This window comes from Limanda limanda, chromosome 20, assembly GCF_963576545.1.
Source record: "Limanda limanda chromosome 20, fLimLim1.1, whole genome shotgun sequence".
In the NCBI taxonomy this organism is placed as follows: Eukaryota; Metazoa; Chordata; class Actinopteri; order Pleuronectiformes; family Pleuronectidae; genus Limanda; species Limanda limanda.
Window position 1 is genome coordinate 16,985,408 of NC_083655.1, and position 24,733 is coordinate 17,010,140.

At 42.9% G+C, this 24,733-nt stretch overlaps 1 protein-coding gene across 1 annotated transcript in view; it reads left to right on the plus strand.

Moving 5' to 3' along the window:
• The window catches only part of LOC133026865 (partitioning defective 3 homolog), a 345,261-nt gene that overhangs the window by 148,974 nt on the left and 171,554 nt on the right, over positions 1-24,733 (plus strand). The window contains exons 6-10 of the mRNA XM_061093848.1: positions 13,679-13,788; positions 14,594-14,677; positions 19,003-19,128; positions 21,672-21,893; positions 23,216-23,385. Coding sequence (XP_060949831.1) covers positions 13,679-13,788; positions 14,594-14,677; positions 19,003-19,128; positions 21,672-21,893; positions 23,216-23,385 — 712 coding nt within the window. The remainder of the gene's footprint in view (positions 1-13,678; positions 13,789-14,593; positions 14,678-19,002; positions 19,129-21,671; positions 21,894-23,215; positions 23,386-24,733) is intronic.

Consider the following 24,733-nt stretch of genomic DNA (forward strand, 5'->3'; position numbering starts at 1 on the left):
CAAATCACTTAAAACTGAATACATGCAAGATATACGCAACATGTCTGGTCTAATTGCTGCTCTGTGAACCTGACCAGTAGGAGCTGCTGTGTATTCAACAATGACTACAAGGACACAGCAGTGTGTTTTCTCTATTATGTATTTCTCTATTTATATTCATCTTTGCATTTCTCTTTCTCTTCACTGCAAAAAAATTGTATTTTCAAAATTCTTTTAATTATATGAATTCATTTAATGCAAATCTTTCTCATAAATAAGTCAAAAAGACGGGTTGTGCAGCATATTTCGAGTATCTCTGTTCTCACACTTTTGACAAGCTGTTTGTTCATGCAACTTGCTGCATTCAGTCTGCAAGTACTGCATGTACTGTATATGAATACTTCATCCACTACTGTGCTTGCCATATTTTTTTGATTTTCATTTTCTAAAATCATACTCTCTGTTTTCATGATTTTTATGCATTTTGTTTATGCAAGGACAGAGCAGCAACTTTGCTCATATTGTCCTGTAGCATCCACCTATTAGCACTCATGATATTTTTCTTCAGTAATGTAGAAGTCAAGTCAGTTGCCACAATTCTAAATGTTTGGCGATGTAAAAACCCCAACTTTTTCCAAAAATGTTGGGACTGAGCATACATTGGATTTTCATTAACGGAAAAGTATATATTTGACAACTTTACTTAAATAAAACAAATAAAGATGTATTCAGCCACCAGCTACGTGTAGAACCCTGCAAAGAGCCCGCAGCAACAAAATGCAATCCAGATTTAGTGTCAATCGGTCGTTAGATAAGTGTGTGTGTGTGTGTGTGTGTGTGTGTGTGTGTGTGTGTGTGTGTGTGTGTGTATGTGTGTGTGTGTGTGTCTGTGTGTGTGTGTGTGTGTGTGTCTGTGTGTGTGAGCAGGTAACACACACTGTTGGTGGCATCATTTAGTTGATTCATTCCCCAGCAGGGAAAATAGATTGTAAACGAGCAATTATGAAAATAAGGCAATTTAACATCTCATTATTAACTTAACATCTTTGTTTCATAACCGTGATAATCACGATGAGCCATGGTGTGTGTGTGTGTGTGTGTGTGTGTGTGTGTGTGTGTGTGTGTGTGTGTGTGTGTGTGTGTGTGTGTGTGTGTGTGTGTGTGTGTGTGTGTGTGTGTGTGTGTGTGTGTGTGCGCGTATGTGTGTGTGTGTGGGAGAGATTCATATTGAGGCCACAACAGTTAACCATCCACCAGAGTTTCTGCCCAAAAGCTTTTCACTCTTGATTCTCAGTGTCCATAGCATTCAGAGGCTCTGCTCTCACCTTCACACAAACACACACACACACACACACACACACACACACACACACACACACACACACACACACACACACACACACACACACACACACACACACACACACACACACACACACACACACAGGATATGTGAGAATGATACAAATAAGTCATTAGCGATTCAGAACGACTTTCACAACATAATCCCAAACACATAGCACAGCAAACAAATGTAGTTCCCAAGGACAGTAAGTGAAAAGGCTGTGGGCAAGGGACTAAGGCTGAAAATGCTGCTTTACCTCACAAATGGGAATCAGCCTCTTCTTTTGTCCCACAACCACATTTGGTGTCACGTTGGCCCTTGCCTTACCCTTGAAACAAGACGTGTCTTGTTTGGTCTGACTCTTCATTGAAAATCGTGCAAATTACGTCTCTCTTCTTATCTCGTTTGAACAGGAGAGAAGGCGGTAGATGTTTTTGGAAGTTGCCAGCACTTCTTCTCTATCAGCTGTACTTGCCTGGAAATGTTTAACCTGTCTTGCTCTGCAGGCTGTGTGTGTGACTAGACTGTCAGAGTTGAGCGAATTCAAGCTTCAGAAGGCTCATAGCGTTGTTTTTGAAAGGAGATTTTTATGCCATCTTTCAAATTTGATTATTTATATGCAAAACTTCAGTCAGAGATAAGAAACCTGTGACTTTTATCTTCAGAATTGTATTCTTTCCAGGCTGGAAAAGCATCTGAAAAAGAGTTAGAGCAACTGAAGTGAGAGTCACAAGGTCAATACGTCCTCATGCTATTCAGTGGTTTAAATGATATGAATATGAAAGGTCTTAGGTTCCTTTTCTCTGTGGTTAATTACTTAATTAAAGTTTTGTTCAATTCTAATTTACTTCCCACTTCAAACCAGTTTAGAACAAGAGGATTTACCATGGACAGTGAAAAACGTCCGTCACTGTTTCTCAACTGTCCCTTTACCCTCCTCTTTCCTATTCCCCCCTATTTTTGTCCAGCACCTCAACACTATCAGCGCGGCAATCTCTCTCTGCACTGCTGGTTATGAATGTGTTAATTCTTGATTAGCGTTCACGCATTTGCCTTCTCCGATTTGCTCTGTGGAGTGAGAAATCACTTTCTCAATGAGAATAATTGAACACGGGCAGGGGGGTGCCAGCTCATTACCCACAAATCACAGGGAGCACGGGCACCTTAGCTGAAGACAATAATGATTTCGGGGAATAAAGCCGGGCTGTCGGCGTGGAATCCAAGCAGCTCGGGTAGCAAAGAACAAAGATGGGAAAGGTTATCACTGTCTCTGAAGGTGAAAACATTTTGTTCTTATCTTCCTGCATTTTTTAAGTTGAATCAATGCGCCTTCCTCAGAGGAGTCAGTGTCAGTGGCTTTGGAGGGAAGTGCTGAGTCATGTTGTAGGAGGAGCCTGGTCAATATTTAGCGACAGTGTTTCTCACTGGTTCTCAGCTAGGGGAGATCATTTTCCTTAAAAAGATCATTTTAAGACGATAAACACCAAAACCTTTCTCCAACTCAAAAGACAGGAGAGTGACAAAGCCATCGATTAATAAAAATACATTCAGAAACCGCCACATAGAAAAGCGAAGCTCTTTATATTCCAGATGGACTTTGGTGATTGACAGAGCCCGTTTCCCACAGAGAAAAGCCATTCACTCCTATTTATTTGATTTCTCCCTACTTTCTCACCCTCTCTTTCCTTCACTGCTTTCTCTAAAATATGCCTCACAATTCCACTTTCCACTGAGTGCCAAATGAGTTCACTCCGACACAATGAGCTCCATTGTCACAATAGGCTTTTCTCACTGTTTTATAGGTCCCATTGGCGGGGGGGCAATGCTTTTAAGTTGCTGCAGGAATGTAATAAGGCCCCGACCGACAGTAAACATCCACATCTCGGCGGCAAGAGAGAAACACGAGATGGGCTGCTTTGCTATCTCGGACGAAAGGACCCGTTTAATTTGCATTGGCTGGAGAACAAAAGCGGTCACAGTCGGATACGAGTGGAGAGGAATCGGGTGGTTTCATTTCAGAGCCAAAGAGACGGAAGAATAGAAACCTTCTGAAGAGAAAGGGCGAGGAGGAGAGAGATGGTTGCGGGCCAATCAGTCCATTTCTGTTTCTTCCATAAAGATGTAGCCATGGTAGCCAGGCACTTATTGCCACTCTGCTAAGAGGTATTATTTGTACTCATAGATATTACTCTGTTTTGGATTGTGAACCATTTCCAGCTAGTTTAATATCAATATTTAAGCCTGCAAATTGTAAGGAAGCATGATAGTGGTAACGTTACCAAGTAAAGTAAGTGTGTCCATCACCTGTCAAATGTTCTGAAAATTGTCTTGCTCAATATCTCTACCATCATTATTGTACTTTGGTAAAATATCCCTGTAAGTTTAGGTCAAGAAAAGTTAATGACTGATGTATGAAGTATGATGGAGAGATCGGACAGCGCCTCTCTATATGAAAGTAAGCCTTAAAATTAATTCAGATTCAGAGGAGATAATCATTCACATCAAAATTTGTGTCACATTGTTCTCCCCAAATGTAAATTTGTAATATTTTCCAATTCAAGGAAAATACAAACTAGTTTCAAATGCCTGGTGTCAGGAAGCTGTGACACCTCATATGGAACGACTCAAAAACAAGAATGAGGGAAATGCTTTTTAGTTTTTTTTATCTTCCATCTCTGCCACCTAAAGCTAAAATGTTGGAACTTCTCAGTAACATAATAATCCAGCACCTTGGAAGACAAATCATATTATGCTTGACAGTAACTTTCATAAAGGTGACATGACGTTCCCAGTGATAGATTCCCTCCTGCATCTCAAGCTACTTAAATTCCTCATGTTTCAAGGAAATCAATGGCCACCAATGACTGTCTGCAATATCTAAGGAAAATACTTTGAAAACCTATTGTATGTTTATGAAGATCGTCTGCAGGAAAACACATAAAAGTAACAGGTAAAATCCCATTGGATTTGAAACAGCCTAGATCATGTTAATGGTGTCGTTTTAGCAAGGAGCGCCACTGTAATGGACAGAGCTTCTCCCTGTGCAGCCGTTTTCCAGAGGAATTTCGTCTTTCGATCTCTTCTTCATGCTCCAGCTATTGGAGCTGTTGCATAGAATAGGACCCCTGCTGAGCTCCATCACAACATACCCTGATATTCTCACATGTATTCATGATTCCAACCAGTACCACGCTGACAGCCTTTACCATTTAGAAAACGGTAAACGCAGAAACACAAATTGGTTTGTGTCTGTAGGGTTGGAAGGTGAGACTCCTGCTGATGTTGTTATGTGATTGGCTGAAATATGAACAGATGCTCTGACATGTTAGGGCGCCAACATCATCTTCCCTTAGTGTATCCCATGATCTATCTTGTTGGTCAAAACTCTGAAGATTTCCTCATGTCCTTATCTCATCAGTGATTGCAATCACTTGTTGTATTTAGCTGGTAAATTATCATCAGCCCACTCTTCTGATCAATCAATGCCTGGAATAATTGTAGGCTACACTCATCGCACTCAGAGACTCAAAACACACAAACCCTGGACGCAATTTTCTGTCAGCACCTGTATGAGCCTGATCTGCACCAGTATTTAGGATTGTTTGTCTGAACCTGACCTGATGTTGTCCCAGACATAGCCCAGCCAAACCCAGACTGAATATCATTTCAGATTGTATTTCCGAAACCAGCCTGACAAGACCCGGCTGTCTTGGGTACTCTCAAGTACAAATACAAAAATGTCTCTTTTATATAATGAATTTAATCAGCCCCCTACCCATTCTTTCGCCTTCCTCTTCTCCCTCCCTCTCCACAAAAGCACCCACCGATTCTTTCGCCTTCCGACACCCTGCCCCACCTGTCCAGAGTCCACTAAATTACCGTGGCCGTGCTGGAGTCTTTTGGGACCTCTCCTCATTACTGGCCCTCCACAGACACCCCCCCCCTCATCTCCGCACGGCCCTCTTCATTTAGCCCCAGCTGAGAACAAGGTCTCCTCCAAATGGCTTTCTGTCTCCCCCTTATCCGAGGATTTCAACTTCCAATTAAAATGAAATGGAAAGTGCCCCCCCACTCCACCTCGCCCCTCATCGCTCCCACGATGCTATACCGATGAACGCCCCACACTCCATCCACCCCCACCTGCTCAAACAAGGCAGCAAACAAGCGCTGATCGGTGGAATAGGCCGTTCGCCCCCTCTAATAACTTGCTGCAATGTGTACCAAAGCTTTACTTTCCACTAAATTATTCATAGTTCAACATCATTCACCCTCATTCCCTCGTCATCATTCCTTCCTCCTTCATGTTCAGTGTATTTAGGTTTTGAGGTCACAGTGTGTTAAAACAACCGGAGACGAATGAGGTTCTAGAGTGGAGAGCTGCTCTCCTATTTTCTTTCCCAGCGCCTCCCCAGTGATTACTTGCTGATACATTTGCATCACAGTAAATATCGTATTAAATAGTTGATATGACAACTTGGCAGTGCAGCACGTGTAGTTTATTGGCAGCCACCGTGCTACTCGATAAGTCAGTTTGATTTTGACTCACACAATTGCAGGCGGGGGCGATTTAAAATAATGAAAAAAAGGGAAAATGTATTTAATTACAATACAGACCCGAACCACAGGGGTTCTTGTTGAAATTCAAACAGCCACTATTATTTCAACGGGGGTAACATTCAGTCACTGACCTTCACAGTTTGAAAGATGGATTAAACATTGTGAGTAGTGGAAAGCAGACTGTCCTCCCACTTAATAAGCTGAAAATGATGATTAATCTTTGAAAATCACCACAGAGCTCCTTTTAATGCATGGATAAAGACCCAGGATTCAGCTGGGCTGCACACCCACCGCCCTGGATTATCTGTTCAGAATCACGTCCCCGCTCTTGAGCCAGGTGTCTGGAAAGTCATAATATCCCTTTTGAACTATATTTTATGCACCAGAACCTCTAAATCTGCTTCAAATGTCCCCTTTGAAGGGCTTTTCTAAAGGCAAAAAAAAAAGCTACGCAGATTCACAACTCTTTGAAACACGTCCACTGTATTCAAACAACATTATTCACAGAGCTTGTAAGAGTAAGAAGTGCTCTGGACAAAAGCCGGTGACGATAACTCAATTCACAGTAATTCCTACCCGTTTGAACCTCCGGCTCTCTGGTACAGGAGCGGTCTGCTCCAGTTTGCCGCTGTTATTGATGAGGCTTGGAAAAAGTCTTGGGCCCCTCCGTCCGCCTTGGGCCTGTGTTATTGACCTGGTGATTGATTTAAGCCCTCATAATTAGCAGGCCTAATTTAATTAAAGTGCAATTTAACGATGCAGTGGGCAAAGGCATAGGCAGCTGTGTCATTGATAGATCAGTCCAGGCCTGATATGAAGCAGGCGCTCACAGATGATGTATTCCACACACAGCGAGTCTCCCACTGACAGAAGAAGAGACAAAATATTGTAGACAAGAGGAAAAAAAGGGACGATGAGAGGAGTATAAATAAACAGGTGGGCTTTTTAGTTTTTTTTAAATGTCAGTCTGTCAAACAAACAGCGCTGTCCATCTCCCACCCCCACCCCTCCACGTCTTGCCGCCCTCTGTACTGATGTGGACAAATGCAGCCTCACGTCTCTGATCTAATTTGCTTAACAGCATCAGGAACCTGTCTGTCCCTGTAATTTGCTTCAAGTGAATCCACATCAGAGCCTAAACTTTTACGAGCCAGAAGCCATATCTTTCCAAAAAGAAAACAAAGAGGGACAGATTTAGAGGCTGGACATTTTTGTTGATTAAAAGGAGGTGTTGGGTGATGTTAGAATGCAGATATTTCAATGAATAAAAACATGAAGCCTCTTTTTATTCTTATATAAATCAGTAGTCTCATAAATGTGTTTTTAAATGTATTAGAGTTCTACTTTTTTCATTTATTCTTCAGGTAAGGTCAAAATAAAGGCAGATTTTTTGCCATCTGGAAGATTAATGTTTCCTGTTATACACAATAAAGTGGAAGCATTAATTTGATTCTGTAAAGCTGCATTCATGGAAATGCTCCCAATTCAAAACAGGTTGTTAATACCCAGCTCCCACTCCTCTGTCTTCACCGTGCACAATTTACACACAAATTTGACTCCCTCTCCTCATTATCAAAAGGAATGGTACATCCAATCTGGAATGCAAGTGCTCTCCTTTGAACGGGGCTGGAGCCCATGGGTGTGGGGTGTGAAATATGAAAGGCAACACATGTCCTCATCAGAGGACAGGCGCCGCTTCGTCTCGTCTCTTTGGCAAACAAACACAGAGCTGTAGTATCATAACCTCCCTCTATATTTCGCTCCTTCTCTCCCTTACGTGCGCATAAAGCAAGAGATGGGAGTCACCAGGTCACTGCTTTGATTCTCTTCCACATCTACTGTTTGTGCTGCACCGTGGAGCTAATAGTTTGCCAGATAGATAAAACATTCAAAGAAAGGAGACCTAATACAGTAGGTACGCTGCCTATTCCATGTGACTCCCTTCATTTCAACACAATAAATCCGGATTGCTACATATTGAAATTACTATTAGCTTACATCATCGTGTTCCTTGAGATCATAACAATATAAAGAAGATAATAAAGGATGCTGAAACAGTTTTTGCCTCTGCTGACAGCCACTTAGTGCCATTTGGAGAACTTGTGGGTAGGATAAAAGAGGTCGTTATGACATTCATCATCCTTTAACTGATTAACTCTTCGCCCAGCCTTTTACACTGTTTGTCTATCCCCAACATAAATGTAAATAAGTGTCTCACAGTCTTAGTGATTGTGACATATTAGTTGCTGTAATGGCCACGGAGTCTGATGGGCTGCTGGGGAATCAAGGGTTAAGGATTGCACAGAGGGTGGGGCTGAGTCGTCTGGGTGCAACAGTCATGTCCAATCTAATCACTGAGGCCATTTTGGGGCCTAATTTGTTCCTAATGACAGTTTTCTCTAAGGGGATGGATTGGAGGGATAGAAGGCCTATTGTAACATGAAGAATAATCCATAATAATCCATGTATGGCAAATTGTGACACATGTATGACCAGGTCAGCCTACAAAGTGGATACGCCATCCATCAGCAGCTGCAGCTCTATATTTTGACACACACTCTTTGGGATCATCTGCTGTTCACATTGTGTCCAAAGCCATGAAGCTTATTTTAACAGCTGATTGAAAACAGCGAGTTTCTGGCCGCAGCTAAGTATTGATAATTGCTTTGTGAGGTCAGCGGAACTTTAATGGGACTATTAGAAGTTATTACCTGCAGCTTGTCTGTATGTCAATGCCATTGTGTAATGCAGCAGTGCTGTGAAGTCCTGTTCGGTCTTGTTGTACAGTGTTTAGTAGAACTGCATTAACTCGAGGTAATGAGGGTACAATTATAGCTCCTTAACCTTTTGTGGCGGAGGAGAAAATCCTCCACTCCTGCTTTTTTCTCTCACTTACACCTCTGTACATGCTTACATGTTTGTAACCAGGTTTGTTACCTTTGGCCTGTTTTATATATATATATATATATATATATATATATATATATATATATATATATATATATATATATATATATATATATTCAAAAGAGGCGTCTGTCACATCGCATAATTCATGTTTTGTATTGTTAGCTGGCCAATTCAGGAGGGAGGGCAGTCTAATATTATATTGTATTTCAACTTTCAACTTGACAAATAGTGTTAAATTCCTTGTTTCCTTCACCCTTGCATGCACCCTTGTTGATTGGGAGGCTTTTCTATACTCTGTTCTTTTGCCACCATCGTTAAGCTCGCCACAGACGGCTCATTGTAGCTCAGCATGTGACATCGTCTAACAGGGAGGCCCATTCCACACATGAAGCCGTCACACAGATGTGGACCTCGGCTCTAGAGGAGGAGTGGTGGCCAGTAACACACCATTTGCTGTGACCTTTGAACCTGTCCTTGTTAAGCCCTTGACGCCACAGATACGCTCAGAAGGGAACCCCCCTACTCCTTTCCCTTCCTCGTATCCCCCTAGCAGCTACATGTTGTACTCGCCTATGGCTAATGGCATGACACACACACACAAAGACACACACACACACACACACACACACACACACACACACACACACACACACACACACACACAGACACACACACACAGACACACATACACACACACACACACACACACACACACACACACACACACACACACACAAATACAGTAGGTGTCCTTAAGGACAGTGGTTGATGGAGGTTGACAGCTCCTCAACACACACCCTTTGCCCCAGCCCTAGAGCTGGGCAATGGGTTACTGTGTGTGTGTGTGTGTGTGTACGCACAGCATCTCTCTTGAGCAGACAGCTGCTACCTCCCTCCCTCCTCCTCTTCTACTTCTCTCACTACTCTAACCCCTCTGTCCATCTGAAGGTAACAAGACTCTGCACTTTGCAGCCATCCCTCCCCCTTCTCTCTCTCTCTTATATGATCCTCAATAATCTAATGCAACAGCTGTCAGATGGCCAAGCCTCAAACCCTTACTTTTGCCTCCTTTCATTGTCAGGCTGGTTGGTTTCTGGCCACAGATCAGGAGTCCGAGCCCTCCCAATGACATGGAAGGTGGGGTGGAGAAGAGGGAGGGAGGACGGCAGAGAGAGAAAGTGAGAGAGAGCAAGCTAGGATTGAGTGCCTTCGGGAGTTTAAAAGCTGTGTTGCTTCCCCACGCCACCCGTTACCAAGGGATCAACAGGGTGCTAAAAGCACTCAGGGGAGGACGGAATGGAGGGTTTTTAGAGAAGGGGAAAGGGAGAGATTCAGAGTGATGGAGGGATACATAAAGAGAGAAGAGAGGGAGTGAAGGAGCCCAGAGAAATGGAGCCTGTTTCTGCTCTGCTGTCACTCTGTGCTCTGCTTGGTCACAGTCAATAAGTGAGCTGGCAGTGAATATAAGGAGAGTTGACTTCTTCCACTCCTGGTCACAAGGAGACACTGACCCCTGCGATACTGACTCGACAGTCAGTCTGGTGGGCAGTTGGCAGCTATCGTCAGGACTTCACTGCAAGAAATGTCCGTCTTAACAAGTCATTTCTAATCATATTCCCGTAGAGGTGGGATGTGTTAGCCTGGTGAAAGCTCAGACTTCTGAGACCAAACAGTATGAAATAATGAAGCCCCTGTGCCCTCAAACGAACCCCAGTGGCCACTGAAGCACTTCCTCATGAATCCAGTGTCATGTGTGGACCGTGTGCTTCTGTTGGTGCTGGAACTTGATTGGCAGTTGAAACATGTTGTCCAGAGACTACAGAGCACATTCCCGAGATATAAACACAAGCGCCACCAAAGCCACTACAGTGTAAGATGAGTGTTGTTTGTTTTAGCGAGACAATATAACAATATGTTTCTGTTACTTTAGCACATTTTTCATAAAAACAGTACAAATCCTCCTAAAGCCCTGAGATGATTCTGCTCCAGTACCCAACATCATTCAACTGCTCCACAGACGTCCTTGGAACTAAAGTCAATATCTGAGTTAGGGGTGTATAACACGGATCACTGCACTTCTTTCAAGGAGAAAACACTTAAGGATAAATTTGAGTGAAAATCTCACCTTGCTTATTTTTCTGCCTTTTTTTGAAAGAGCAAAGATATTAACCATGAGGCTTTGCAGTTCTCCCCCGTGTTTGTCTTTTCTGCCCAATTTCCTTTTGTCTTTTCCCTCCTCCATTGCCAGCTCACTGTGACTTGCTCACTCATGTTTTTTTATCACCACGTTCCTCTTTTCTTTTTTATAGTTTCCCGTCAGTTTTTCAATAGCAACTTGTTCTTGTGCAGCTGATGGATCCCTTCACCTCACTGCTCTAACTGGAGGAGTGCCCATTCCAAACAGGCCTGTGCTAATGCTGCAGAGCTACTTCAGAATCACTCCTTGTCATTAGTGAGTCCTCCTCAAACAGTTCTACAATATACTGTCACTTTTTATTGTTTCTGTGTTGGACATTGTTTGCGGAGCTTTTTATGACAGTTTTGTTATGTGTGAATGATTTACATAACTGCTGTAATTGTTTCAGAGATCTGGTAAGCAACCGACACAATCGTAGGACCCAAGTTCACAACTTCTAAAATTAAACCTCTGTAATTCAACTCGATTTGAAGTATCACAGCAATGAAGCAAATGTTTGTTGTTGCCATCCGTGAATGTCTTTGCCAGTCTGGTATGGTAATATAAAAATAATTAATCATCTAATCTAATTATCAAATCTAACCATCAAATCTGTTAATCAAATCTATCTGTCAGTCATCTTGACCCACAATTTGACCCAGTTACTGACCACTGCTGTGGTTTATCCGAGGACGTAGACCCGTTCCACACGGTCCACAGACTAAAGGCCCACTGCTCCGACCCCACTGACTGCTGTAGAGCGCCGATTTCCTGTTTTTATCTATATTGAACATATCGCATGTCCAAATCTCACCTTACTGTGCACTGCACTTTCTTTGCAATACACATACACACGAGCCCATAAGATGAACGTTTTTTGAGATATGAGTTCCAAATACAGACGGACGGGCGTTTGTGTAATTAGTAGGAATATGGTAATAATCACAAATGCAATGAAAGCTGCTTAAAAAGGAAGAAATATACAGTCACATAAACAACTATCTTCAGGAGCAAATTAACAGGAGACTGTTGCTGGGAGTGTCTGTCACCGAAGTTAATTATGTGTCACTTTCATTGATGATACACTGTGAGATAGCTCGCCTCTCTGATCAATCTGTTTTCTAATGAGACGAAGATGTTCAGCACCATGACTCCTTTAGCAAAGTCTACATATTCCTGGAGCTTTCATACCTCCGCTTCTGCCAATCTTGTCTCATGACATATAATTATAAGGTCTTATATTTATTCTGCTTTCCAATTTCACCTGCCTTCTCTTCTCCTTGCTCTCCCGCCTTTATTTATGGATTCCCTCATGTGGCTGGAACCTTTGTACTGAGCATATATATTTATATATATATGTATGGAGAAAGTTCAGCCAACCAACCTGAGGGGTTTTCATAAAGAGCTTTATAAAAAGCAGTTCTCTGCAGGGAGCCCAGGACCCCAACTGACATGTAATTAAAGGTGGGGTGGCTGGTTGACTGACTCATTTTCATACGGGACAGTTAGAGAAGGGAAACAGACAGGTGGGTTGAGTCGAGGTCTCCTTAGGCAGACCGCCGATTAAATTGTCATGCCCCCACTGCACCTTACCCCCCTTCTCTAATAAATAAATAGGGGGACGGAGTCTCTCTGCCCCACTACTGCGTGTCGCCAAAGATAACCTGGCCTCTGAAAAAGATTGAATCCATTTCCATAAAGAAAGCAGGAAGGCACAAGACCTATCTGGATGTGCTTGACATTTAAGTAAAAGAGGGAGAAAGAGGAAGGGGAGGGGTGAGGGTGGAGGAAATCGGCGTGTGTAACAAAGCGTTTCGGCAGACCCTTCTAAAGAGATGATGCGCTGTCTGGATGGTGACAAGCACATACTCACACATGCAGAAAAACACACGGATCATCAGCTACTAACAGGAGTAGAAGCAACAATTGAAATTTTTTTCTCCTTCCAAAATGAAGAAACTCAGATGTTCAGCGTGCATCTCCCTTGTTGATTCTCTTTCTGTAACTAACCCTCAACAGATGATGATTGGTTGGAAATTAACCTTGTGATGTATTAAATATATCTCCCCCTATTCTACAAACAGCATGTCATCACTACATGTACAGTAAGTGCCCTGCTCAGGCTGTACCCTTCCCTTAAAGCCAGCTCAGATAAAGATTTCTATCCCCCATTAAGGAAAGCATGATTCTGCTGTCTCATCCCGGAGCCTAGTTAAGTCGTCAGACGTCTAGCTTGCCTGTAAAAACCGCGGCACTCCAGCCCCGCTGCCTAATGGCCCTGAAGGAAGATGAGTAAATGAAATGAAGAGAGTGAGAGAAAAAATGGCAGCAAGTGCCGACTACTTCACTCAGGACCTCATTGCATCTCAGCGAATACACAGTCGCTGTGCCACGCCCCGGGCCAGAACTGATTGATCGAGCAAGAGCAATTCATCAGTGCCACTTTTGTCACTACAGTCACTGAGGTTTTTGGCTTGGTAAGGGGGCCTCAGCCGCAGCGTCAGGGCCCCAGTCTGTCCTGAGCTGAACGTCTCTTTTAATTTAAAATAGAGACTGTAACTTGTTCCTGCAGGTAATTGGATTAAAAGCCAGTGGAGAGACACAGGCAGGAGAGGAGGGGATGCAAGCACAGCCAAATTGAAATAATCACAGAGAGTGTGAGCTTTTTTACTTTTGTTTAAATGATTTATCCTGTCTTTTTTTTCTTTTAGGAGGAGGAGGAGGAAGAGGAGCAAAGGCAACAGGAAAGGAGGATTGAGCGCATAGAGCCAGTAGGGAGGGCTGACTCGTCATTGGAGAGGTCACATGGGATAAGTCTAGAGTGAGTACCCCACCCTCCAACAACGACCTATGCCATGCAGATAGTTCTGGTCCTCATCATCCCCACAGCAAAATTATTTATTTGTTGGTCTTTTCGCAGTAGACTATGCATTTTTGTTGTTCTAGAAACAAATAAATCTGGGAGTTTTTTTTAAAAGTAATAAAATTAATCAATCTAATTTAGCAAATATGCACAAATCAACAAGGTGTTACATATTTTGCTTTTAACCCTCGACTAGAATGAAATAATACTTTTAATAGAAGAACAATGTTAGCTGGGGGAAGAAACATCTGATTATATTAATGAGAACACTATTATTTATTAAACAGAAGCATACATCGAGGCCTTTTCCTATCAAAGTCATCACACACATCTGCATCAACCGTTCTTTTGTCTTTACACAAACAAACCTTCTCCTCCTCCTCCCTCCCTTCTCAACACCTTTTCAATTAATTTGTTCTCTTTTAGCACGAGTCTGATCTTAATCACTTAATTGGAGTCTCCATTTGGGTCCCCATTTGACCCTGAGGTCCACCAGCCCGACGTTGTAATGGATGACTTTGTATAGGCAACACAATGCAGCTCCACCTATACGGCTGCACCCCCCCACACATACACACACACAAACACAAACACACACCCACATCCCATCAGCCTTGTCATGTTTGACTGTTTCGTCTTTTATATGCTGCCTCTCTGCATTTGCTTGTCATTCTTGTTATTTTTTATTCATGCACGTCTCTCCCCCCCTCACCGCCTTCTCCCTCCCCTTGTCCTCTCGGCCACATCCATCATCGTCCTGCAGAGGCATGCTCAAGCCGGTCGAGGTGTCCAATGAGGGAGGGCCCCTGGGGATCCACGTCGTGCCTTTCAGTACGCAGGATGTCAGGTAAGAGAAAGAAAAGGTATCTGGAAATCAATGCAGCTTAGTGTACAACAACAGCCAGTTTGTTTCTCCAGCCAATATGTCTCCCTCAGCTTTTGTATTGAAGCCCAGTGGATGTTGCACTCTTTTTAGATTTTACTCTTCATTTTACACATTTTTTTCAAACTTTCTCTAACTCATCTCTTTCTATGTTTTACTCTAGGCTGTATTTTTCATTGACTCCAATTCTTCTCGCTATTTCTTTTTATTTTTGTGAGTCTTGCTGCTGTAACGACACAGCAATACCCACCGCTGCTCAAATCCCACAGCTCCCAGTGGGAAGGAGAACAGATGAAAGTAGTTTTGCCCCTGACTGCACCGTTTTTCTAAGACTTATTATTATGCTTCTCTTTTCTTTTAACCAATGTCAGTGTCCACTCTGCCTTCAAGGTGATTCAAGCTGCTTCCTTGTGCCTTTTTGAGCTTGTGAGCTTCCGCCTAGTTTATGGTTATTCAAGAATAAAAAGGGACAGAGGAAGTGGACCGATGTAATCAAACTAAAAGCTTGTGTGTGACACGGATCCCTGCTTCAAGCCAAGGGACTGGCACGCCACCAAGGTGAACGCAACTGCTCGGTGCTGGAAGAGGGAGGCAGGGGACTGAGGTGAAAAGACAGAGTGAGGAGATGAAATGGGATGACATTTCAGAGAGTGAGGATGGCTGTCATTGAAGACTGCCGCATGTCATTTCTTTGGGGACACTAATCCCATTGCTGTTTATAAGCAAGTGTCATGCAACTATATTTAGCTCTGACCCTGTGTGAATGACTCTCTCAGCAGCTGTGAGTTATCCTGAGTCAGAGGAGAAACTTAATAAAGCGTTTATAAAACTCCAGTGAGCAACATTGCTTAGATAAAGTTCAAATGCAACAATTAATTAGACATGCTTTTATCCTTTAGCTACTCCATAATCCCACTAAATCAGACTGCATTTTTTAAATAGCGGTGATGCTGCATGGCCAGTAGACTTCTTCACCATCAGCTAAGACCGGCACTAATAGCTATCAGAGCCTTCAATTAACTTCAGACATGATAAGACACAGCGTCTGGTCAGTGGGATGATGCTAATGGCCTGGCCCAGCTCTTTCCTGTGCACTAGGACAAGAGACATTTGGCTCAGGGAGCTGTCATTAGTGTCTAGACCAGGGACACAGGGGTCAGACAGCCGACAAACAAGCAACTGCAGGCGCTCCAGCAGCGGCCGTCTGCATTTTGCTTCACTGCTCAGACATCAAGTTAGATCCAAGCAGGTGGGGAAGACAACTGCAGGAGGGAGCCTAGAGACTAGAAATTAGGAGATTGTCTGGTCAGACGCTTTGACAACACAGAAATATCCGATGCGTTCAGGTGAGGGGTAATGCAGCATGCAGAGGCAGGACGTGACATTAATTATCCTCAGAAGGATTTCTTGCTGTATTCTCACATGGGCTCATTCTGAGATTCTACTAAGGGGCTAGCAGGAGAACTCCGGAGAATGTCCACAGCAACTGACTCGGACATTTGCGTTGTGATATACTGCCCCTCTGGATAATATCAGGAGATTATCCGGAGTTCAGTGCATGTTTGAAAAAAGTTTAAAACACACGCACCTGGAGAGGAACTTCTACCGTGCAACTCTTTTCCAATATAGACTCCTGGTGCTTTTCTATTCTTATTGCACACATGCAAATGGTTAGTAAGCAGTGCTAATCTACTCCAAGGGCTGAGTGCAGACATACTGCACACACACACACACACACACACTTACACAGCGCTCGCAGATGCATTCTTTGCCGCTTAATGAACTTCTCATTCCATGACCAGTTTCAATTGTAAACAAACTTGGGACATAATTGCCGTACATAAATGGATCATGATTGGATTATTACTGCGTTTGATTATAGGCAGTAGATGAGATCAGGTGGCCTCCTTCGAATCCTCTTTTCAGCACTGCTGCCCAGCCACAAGATGGAGTAGAGCCATTATTGTGAAAAGTAGAACGCTCTCAGTATTTTCCTCCTGAGTCTGCAGAGAGTCCTTCAACTACAAACTCTGTGCTTATAACCGATTCCTAATGAATTCACTGACTTGCAGCCTATGAGAAATGCCATTTAGATTCCTGCTTTAGCTCTTTGGCTCTCCCCAAGTAGCTGATAAGCATCTACAAAAAAAAATCCCATCAGTGAGGAAGGAGACAACTGAGAGGGTGGCAGTGCATTACAGTCATCACAATAATGGTGCTTTTATGAAATCATCATCTTCCTGAAATCCCTAAAAGATGCTGCTTTACAACAATCTTTCCTACTGCTGCTTTGAATACTGATTAGGGATCAACAGCAACTCCCTTATCCGCTGTCTCTGGCCTGCTACCATATCAAAACTCATTAGAGTGTGTCCATGCTGTAATCTAAACGCGCTTTACTTTGTTTTCAAGCTGCCAACACTTATGAAGATAAAGCACAATCATGTCCACTTCCACCGATTCGCAATTACTCTCTGTTCAACACACTTAAGCCGACCTGGCAGCACTGGCTCAGACATGGAGGAAGAGGAAAGGGCCTATTGTGATCTTTAATTTCAACTTAATGCTGAACCATTTACCCCCATTGAGGAGCCGAGCCGAGTCTGCGGCGTGAGCGTGGATGTCCACATTATGCAGCCTATTAGAGCAATGTTCTGAGAGTGGCCCTGTTTGGCTGAGATGCTAAAGAGCTCCGCAGATCTGCCCTTGACGTCCATGGTAAACAGGGTCACAATTTAAATGTGCTGTTGTTTATGTGGCTACTGACTTGAGAGGAAATAACTGAGAGCTAGCAGCTGATGTCCTTGCCGCAGTAAAACTGTTGATTACACTGTAAATATCTGTTTAGTCTTCCTGGTATCTTAAAGATTTTGGCTCTGATACGTTTCCATCATTATTTTTAATTTCCCAAAAGCAAGCCTCTGCACCTTTTGTCAGTTTATAGAAGGAAATCTAAAGTTTGCACGCATTGAGTCAACCTGCATCCTCATGCGTCTGGTGCCTTAGAGAACCATGGAGTTTGTAGTTCTGCTGTTCGAGTGCTCATCGGATCTCTTCATGTGTTTATCCTCAGGGTCTAACTTAAAGCCCCAAAGAGCTCACTGATGTATTTATTTAGAGGCGGGAGAGAGGGACGGCACATTTGAAGGTAAAGGTTGCCTTTTTTGAAGGGATTGCTGAGATAGCACTGCTGCGCAACTGCTTAGGTATTTATTGCAGCACTGCTGGCTCTCGTCTTAGTGAAGGCTACTGCAGTGCTTCCTCCGAAGGCAAAATATGGTCTCTTAGCTGTTGGTCGGGATTACCTGAGACAAGCCATCCTGTCATTCCCTCAGACCTGCCCGGAAAGACAGAGAGAGCGAAGGACAGAGGGCCGGACAGCGGCTTAAAATTAAGTTAATAAAACATCAACTCTCCAGGCCGCAGGAAAATGCAGGTTCTTTTCCAAGCTTACAGTTCTGAAAGTTAACTTTTATTGATAGTGAAGCACAACAAGTACGGAACACCACAAATCTGCCAAACGTACTTTGCAAACTCACCCCCACTGGTGGGGAACTTTTAAAGTATCACAACTGTAGAACTGATGATTTTTCATGACATTTGTTAACTGATGAAATACGAATAAAAATGCTTCCACTGCAATGTTTCCAATAATTATCTCAACTGTGACAGCCCATCATATTTCCAGTTGTCCTGCCAAAGTTTCCTAATGGACAAAATTATTTTTACACTTCTCATGATAACAAGAGATCTCTAACTTGGTGTGTGCAGTGATACATTCAGCACTATTTTCCTCGACCTATAGCTATTCACGAGCTAGCGCGTGCTTGCCTGGTCCATAACATTATTACCGTCCACGCAGTCACACTTCATATTTTCCGCTGCAGTCCCGGCATGCAGTGCAGTTCTTTCTATCATGCTAGAATATATTTTACTCTTCAATCTGTGAACTTGCCATTCAGAATCTGCTGCATGTGTGAGTGACCTTTGTGCAGGTTACAGTAATAGACTGAATTAATTATGTGGGAAATACTGCAATGCTTGTTTCACCAGTTATGAATGTATAAAACATAGTAAGAACTGACACATTCATAGTAATATTAATGTATCCCTCCCTCCCACCTTCTTTTCTATACTGTCGCTTCCCAGAGTATTTTATGCAGGAGACAAAGCTTGCAACTGGATCCCTGCTGTTCGCATTATTGATATGTGACTGTGTGGACTGTGGAGTGATTGACATGTTTCCAGATGATGTTTTATCTGTAACCTGTTGGGTAATAATTTTGCAGGACTCAGGGTTTGCTGGTGAAACGCCTGGAGCACGGAGGAAAAGCTGAGCAGGAACATCTCTTCCAGGAGAACGACTGCATCGTCAAGATAAATCAGGGAGACATTCGCAACCTTCGCTTTGAACAGTAAGCCTTAATGTTGGTCCTGCATAGTCGATTGTAACATATTTTCCCTACTATATTATCCTGCATGTTTTAATTGCATTTTGTTTAGTGAATTTTCTTCGTATAGAAGAAACTGTATCATTCTTGCACTGGAAACCATTTGATTTCCCTTCACTATCTCCAAAGCTGTAAACATACTATTATTCCGAACCACTGTTCACTGAGTGATACAGTTCACACTAAAGGAGCTGTGTTGGACACAAAGTGCAGTGACAGTAAATAGTGTTGCTGTTGATAAGTGCAACCCAAACTGCAGAGAGACGTGACACCCACACAGCCGGCACAATAAAGCAGAAATGTTACCGATTCGTTGGCCTTCCTGAAATAGGTCTCAGTGACCTGCAGTCCTTCATCACCACTTCGCCCTCTGATCTAAAACCACCTACACGCTTCTCACGATTCATTTGTATCGATTCATTGCTCCCCTTCATTTCCTAAAGTGGAATAAAGATATAATCCTGGGACAACCCCCACCCCAATTTATCCAAAGCCACCCTCACACATTCTTAGACATCCTCTGACACACGCATGCGGTGTCGCTGAGCTATATAGTCTTATCTACACCCCTGTGTGTGTGAGTGTGTGTGTGTGTGTGTGTGTGTGTGTGTGTGTGTGTGTGTGTGTGTGTGTGTGTGTGTGTGTGTGTGTGTGAGTCTGAGTGTGTGTGTGTGTTTGCCAGGCAGAGAAATAGATTGCTTGTCCTCAAGGCAGTGTATTGCGGTGGTCTGCTTGGCTCTCTCTCTTATCATTCACTCCCCCGATGGAAGAAAAGTCCTTGCCTCCTTCTAATGAAGGTCCAGCCTAAAATCACACTGGGCTGGACACCCTGCTCAATGACTGATAGAAATCTAGTTTGAAAATCCTCTTCTTTCACAAGTGGAGTCAGAAACTACCAACTTTGTCCTCAACTACTCATATCATTGTCACTGCACGCCTAACATCATATAACCGACTCCATCAGCTTGTAAAACCCCAGTAACCTTTCCGCATTATGCTAATGTGTTCACCAGACTGTGCACAAAGCCGCTCAGGTTCAAAGACTTTTTTTTTTCTTCTCGTCAATACAATGCTATTGTCATTAGTAAACATTCCAATTTCCCTACCGAGCCTTTTCTACTGTGAAAAAGGCTTTCAAACCAAATCCACTGGGGAGTGATGTTTTGTAGCGTTCCGCACTTACCCGCCTCTGTCAAACACACACTCCTCACCGGCACCCAGACGAAAACGATGTTTGTAATTCTGCACGAAAATTAGGTGAAGGAGCCAAACTTTCCTCTACACCCCCTCCCCAGCATTGCACCCCTCGACTTGATTGTGTGCCGTAGAGAGCAACATTTTTAAGTGATAGTCTAATCTCCTTGGATTGTTTTGCATGGGTAAATATTTTGAGGCGCTTAATCTAACTGAATGTAATGATGCATTGATGGGGTAATTTATTATTCAATCAGGCTCGCATGGAGGCTGATTATTGGAGTGATGGCAGTGTATATGTGCATGTGGGAACATTTTGTGTACAAACACACATAGCCACTCAGTCATCACATCTCAGTGTGCACATGTGAGTGATTTTCGTAAATTAGCATAAGAATAAAGAAGGGAGAAACCAAATCCCTCAGAAGTGCCTCGATACGATATTCAGGTCTCGCCTCTGTGACACCTCTTGAATGAAGCGCCGTCTGTCGTAGCGAAAGCAACTTAGCGCCTATCATTTGGATAGAATCAGCTCGGTATTACTGGTTTGGTAATGGGGGTCTGGAAGCAGGCGTTGGGATTGTTGGATTCCAGACATCTACCACACCTCTTATGCTGCTGCCTGGCTCGCTCATGGCAAGCCTATCTATATGCTAAGTGCCGCCGGCAACCCAGACTAAACAATTTGTACGTCTGGGAGTGTTGTTGAGCCCTTGTCTTGGCTTAGTCAGCCCCTAAAGCTCGCACGAGACCAACAGTGTGTGTTTTGGCTTTTTCTTTCTCATTTAGTGTGAAGGGAATGAAGCGTCTGTCTGCTCACTTTGGAACCTCGTTGTCTGGAAAGCTTCCCTGTTGCATGATTCATCATCTCTGTTGTGATTGTTGAGTCAACTTATGTCCACTCATGTGTTAACTCAAACAAACACACATGCTACTACACTGCAGACAGACTTACATACAGGGATGCACTATATATATTATTTCATCAACGACTCTCCATACAGGAATGCACTATATATAATATATCATTACCGACTCTCCATCCACCATCCTTATCTCCTTCCTGTCTTGATGCTGGTAATTACAGATAATGTGCTTTCTGTTCTCTGCTGCTGTACAGTGAGTAGCCCTGCGATTAGCTATGCTAACCTTAACCCTCTATCATCTCTCAACATACAGCACATCACAGCCTTTCCTTATCCCACCATCTGCCAAGCTATGATAGTACATTATTATACTTGTATCTCTTATCATGTTAAAGCTAATTTATTTCTCTCTGCGTGACCTCCACACTTTCTGTGTATCACCTCCAGTGCACAGAGCATCTTCAAGCAGGCGATGCGCTCCCCGCTCATCCTCTTCCATGTGGTTCCGGCAGTGTTGAAGAGGCAGTATGAGCTGCTGTCAGCACAGAGCGCACTCAGTCAATCCAGCAGAGTCTACTTTAGCCAAGTTTCTCAGAGGCCGGGCGAAAGGTCCAGTCTCGTCGGAGGGCCAGCGTCCAGACCAGGGCCACCACCTGGCATTAACCACAAGTATGTTTGACCTTTGCTTTGTTGCCTTATGTGCTTGTTGTCCTCAGAAAACATGTTGTGGTTGTTAAAATGTTTTGACAGCCTGAACTGATGCTGAAGAACACATCACACAACACCAAAATGAAAGTAAAGGCTAATCCATTACTGTCCAAATCCACAGGGTCTGAGTGAGCCACATGTCCATGTTTAGCCAAAAAAATTGTATGCACAAGTAAAGTAAAATGAGCACTTTGCACTGTTAGTATGTCACGATTAATGCACTCTTTCCAAGTCCTTCATGCATGCTTTTCTTTTTATGCAGTTACACACACATTTTTGTTCACTATTTCATGTTATAAAGCCAAACACAAGAAACAAAGAAGCTGTTCTTCTTGCTGTCAGGTTGCATTCATGTTTTTTTTCAGATTGTTTATGTGAAAAGTCTCAAATCCACAGGCATTGTCCGCAGCTGTCCCGTGCTATCCTGAATTTACATCTGCATGGTCCAGAAAGTAGTCCCACTGATTGGATGAATAAAAAAACATTCATTTAAATCTAAACAGTCTCAGGCTGCCACACTTTCTAATACCTGCCAATTTTTGTCTTAATTACACCAGTCAAGGACTTCTCCATAATATCCTCACTGTGAATCCATCATAGTTTAAAATCTACACATTAAAAGCCAAGAGAGCAGTTTAATAAGAATTTCTACCTGAGACCTCCGAGCCCACACCAACGATCATCTTGTTAAAAGTGCATTTATATACCTGTAGTCACAACTAATTCCTGTAATGCCTCTGGACAAATTCCAGAAAGATAAACATGTGGTGTTTGTCTAATAGGTCTATATGTTTATAGCCTGACAGATAATGGCTAATCCCAACCGTTATCGTCCAGTGACATTACACAGACATTACTGGTTGAATCCCATTAGCAGAGTATGTTATCAGAACTGTCACAAAATAACAGCTGTCATCCCATAAACTTTTGTCTGGACAACTTTCATCCAGGCTACATGTTTGCAGTTTTTTGCCTCCACCACCACTACTATTCCAAATAGGGCTTGAAGTTCTCCTCATATTTATTTTAAAAAAATAAAAAAATAAAAAATAAATCTGCATATAACATTTTGCCATAATATGATGATAACATATGTTCTTGTTTTGTTTTGTATTGAAATTAAATTACCTACTATTAGTAAATAAAATATTAATGCAAAAAATACCAAAACTTCATGCAGGAAATGTCAAAGGACCAAAGCTTGTGTTTTCCTTTCCATCATATTATAAATTGTTTATTTTAGGTAAAAATACTCCTGAAACCCTGCTATTTGTCTCCTGCAGCCACGCGGGCCCCCTGGCAGGAAGCACCCCTGAGCCAGGCCGACGGTACAGCGTCTCCAGGACCTTTTCAGCCCCCTCCCCCTCCCTGCAGCGCAGAATAAGCACAAACACCGCCAACAGCTCATACCTGAAGAACAAAGGCCACAGATTCAACATCCAGCTGAAGAAAGGTACGAACCAGCAGTAACAGGAATGCATGGTTACAAATAAACAATGTGATTATCTGCAGCAAGTAGCAAGAGTCATCGAATGGAAAGATTAACAGAGGTTTGTCTCTCCTCCTACTCCCCTACCCCTCCTTGAGTGAAGGGGGACAAAGGGCCGTCTCATCCTACGTATGCCTTTATTTTCTCTAGAGTAAACAACATATTCAGGGAGAATAAAGAATACTGTTAATCTCCCCGAAAATATTCAGAAATCTCTTCATGCCTCAGGGTTTTGTTTAACAGTGCAAACCCAATGCAAACACAGATCAACCACATCTTGAAAGACTGTGCTTATTGTACATGGCTGGATCACCGTGGTCTTGTGGAATGGAAATTGAACTACTGATATTCAGAAATCAGTCTTCCTCCGGCTGAGGTCGGTTTGCTTGTGGACAGGCCTGTGATACTGGAGCATTTGTCTATCTTAGCCAGCCATTGTGGTGGATTTACTGCCAGGCCCCATCTCATTTTCATCACTTCACTATCCTCACACATATTGACGAGCAGTTGGTTGTGAAATGAACCAGGGCAGAGGGGACGCCTCTTTCTCTCTCCTTTTTTTTTTGTTCTTTTTCCTGTCGGAGGGAGCAGATGTTTAGTTGAAAGCTGGCTCTGAGGCCTCAGCGCTGAGCTTCGGGGAAAACAGCGGCAAGTGAGGGCAGCAGCAGAGGCTAAATGCAACATACCTCACGGGAGAAGCAGTCACTAGCTACTCTAATATCTTTGGCAAAGGTCCCCAAGCACTTCAGTGCAAGTTATATTTATTTGTTTTTAATGCGATAGAATTCCTTTCTTTTTGTCTGCACACCAGTCTCTGGTTTTAGAGAAACCAAGCCAAGATGTTGGTGAGGCTCCAGCACGAGACCTGTGCCAGTAGTTTATTGTCTTTTCACTAGCCACACTGCATCATGATCTACTTCAAAACTACTCATAATTCTTCAAAGTTGTTGTTGAGATTGTTGCTCGTGATTTAAATGGTGCTTACTGGAATGGATGTGCCTCACTTGTAAATTTCAATCTATTCATAAACGTTAACGTGAGATGAAATATTACCCCAAATGTTGAATCGGAAATTCATATGCGCAATAAAATCTGAGAGGCTCTTAATGTGTTTCTGAAATTCATCTTGACATTTCCATTTTATTACCATCACTACTGATGTTCTTTTAGACAGGGTTCAGCCGTTTTTGTTGTTGATCCAGTTTGTAACTGTTGTGATTCGGCCTAAATGGATCTGAGTTCCGAGTGGCAGGAGATCTCACATGGCGAATTAACAAGAGTGCCTTAATCAAATGTCTACTGTTGAAAAGGA